General features: G+C 41.5%; 1 protein-coding gene across 1 annotated transcript in view; it reads right to left on the reverse strand.

Annotated features, from left to right (window-relative positions):
- Window positions 1–687, reverse strand: part of LOC138867384 (VESP-VB1-like) — a 2,008-nt gene extending 1,321 nt beyond the window's left edge. The window contains exon 1 of the mRNA XM_070142765.1: window positions 578–687. Coding sequence (XP_069998866.1) covers window positions 578–586 — 9 coding nt within the window. The 5' untranslated portion in view covers window positions 587–687. The remainder of the gene's footprint in view (window positions 1–577) is intronic.
- Window positions 688–957: the final 270 nt, after the last annotated feature.

Below are 957 nucleotides of genomic sequence, written 5' to 3' on the forward strand. Positions count from 1 at the left end.
ACCGTGAGATCAATCATTATTTTTTGGTGTTTGTTGAACATCGCGTGTGAGACATTTGAAGTGAAGTAAGATCCCCTTTCGGAATCGGCTAAGCTTAAGGAAGGACAGCTATGTTAGCCCTATATGCTACAGTTTGATATAGCAAAGAATTGCTACTACATACTCCGTTTTGAAAGATACTTTAAGGCTTAGAATAACCGGTGAAACAACTAGCGCTATTCTGTCTCATTTCCTATTGCCCAATCTTAAAAAACTCGAACAAGAATAATACCTATTTTATGCTAGTCTGACGCACTGGAAGTACATACAGAATGGCACACAAACAAGGGATAGCTACATATTCCATGCTAAATGATTACTTTAACATAATGGAAATCAATATCTTGGTGAAAATATATATTTCTTACAATATCTCATGCTAACTGCATTTCATTTCTCGAAATTTACACGTGCATAATACTTAACTTTTAAAACTAGTCTTAAACATGATAAAAGAACACAGGGAATTCTGTACCTTGCATTTTAGAAAATTATCTTAAAGGCAATAATAATCATTAATTTGATTCCAAATGCTTACCTGCCTCATGCTGACGGAAGCTCACGAACTGCTCTTCTTGTCCTCCACACGGGGTCTTATCCTTGACCAGGTCTGTCCTTCACAGATCACTCCCGAGGTTTATATACCAGCGCAAACGTACCCCTCCCCCTTGACCATACGGGGTGGGTGGAGAGGGCGTGAGGAGCAGAAAGGTGGGGGGTGGGGGGGGTATGTGTTTGCTTAGGGGAGCTGGGGTGTGTTGGGGGGGGGGGGCAGGCAGGAGGATCAGGACAACGACTCTATATGTAAGCGTTACGTGACTTGGAGAAGGAATTCGGTGGTCTGAAGAAGGTGGGAAGGACGCTCGTGTTAATTTGTGTTTGTAGATGCATAAGAATTTCTATTTCATGGTTAGATTG

This window comes from Penaeus vannamei, chromosome 30 (assembly GCF_042767895.1).
Source record: "Penaeus vannamei isolate JL-2024 chromosome 30, ASM4276789v1, whole genome shotgun sequence".
Taxonomy (NCBI): Eukaryota; Metazoa; Arthropoda; class Malacostraca; order Decapoda; family Penaeidae; genus Penaeus; species Penaeus vannamei.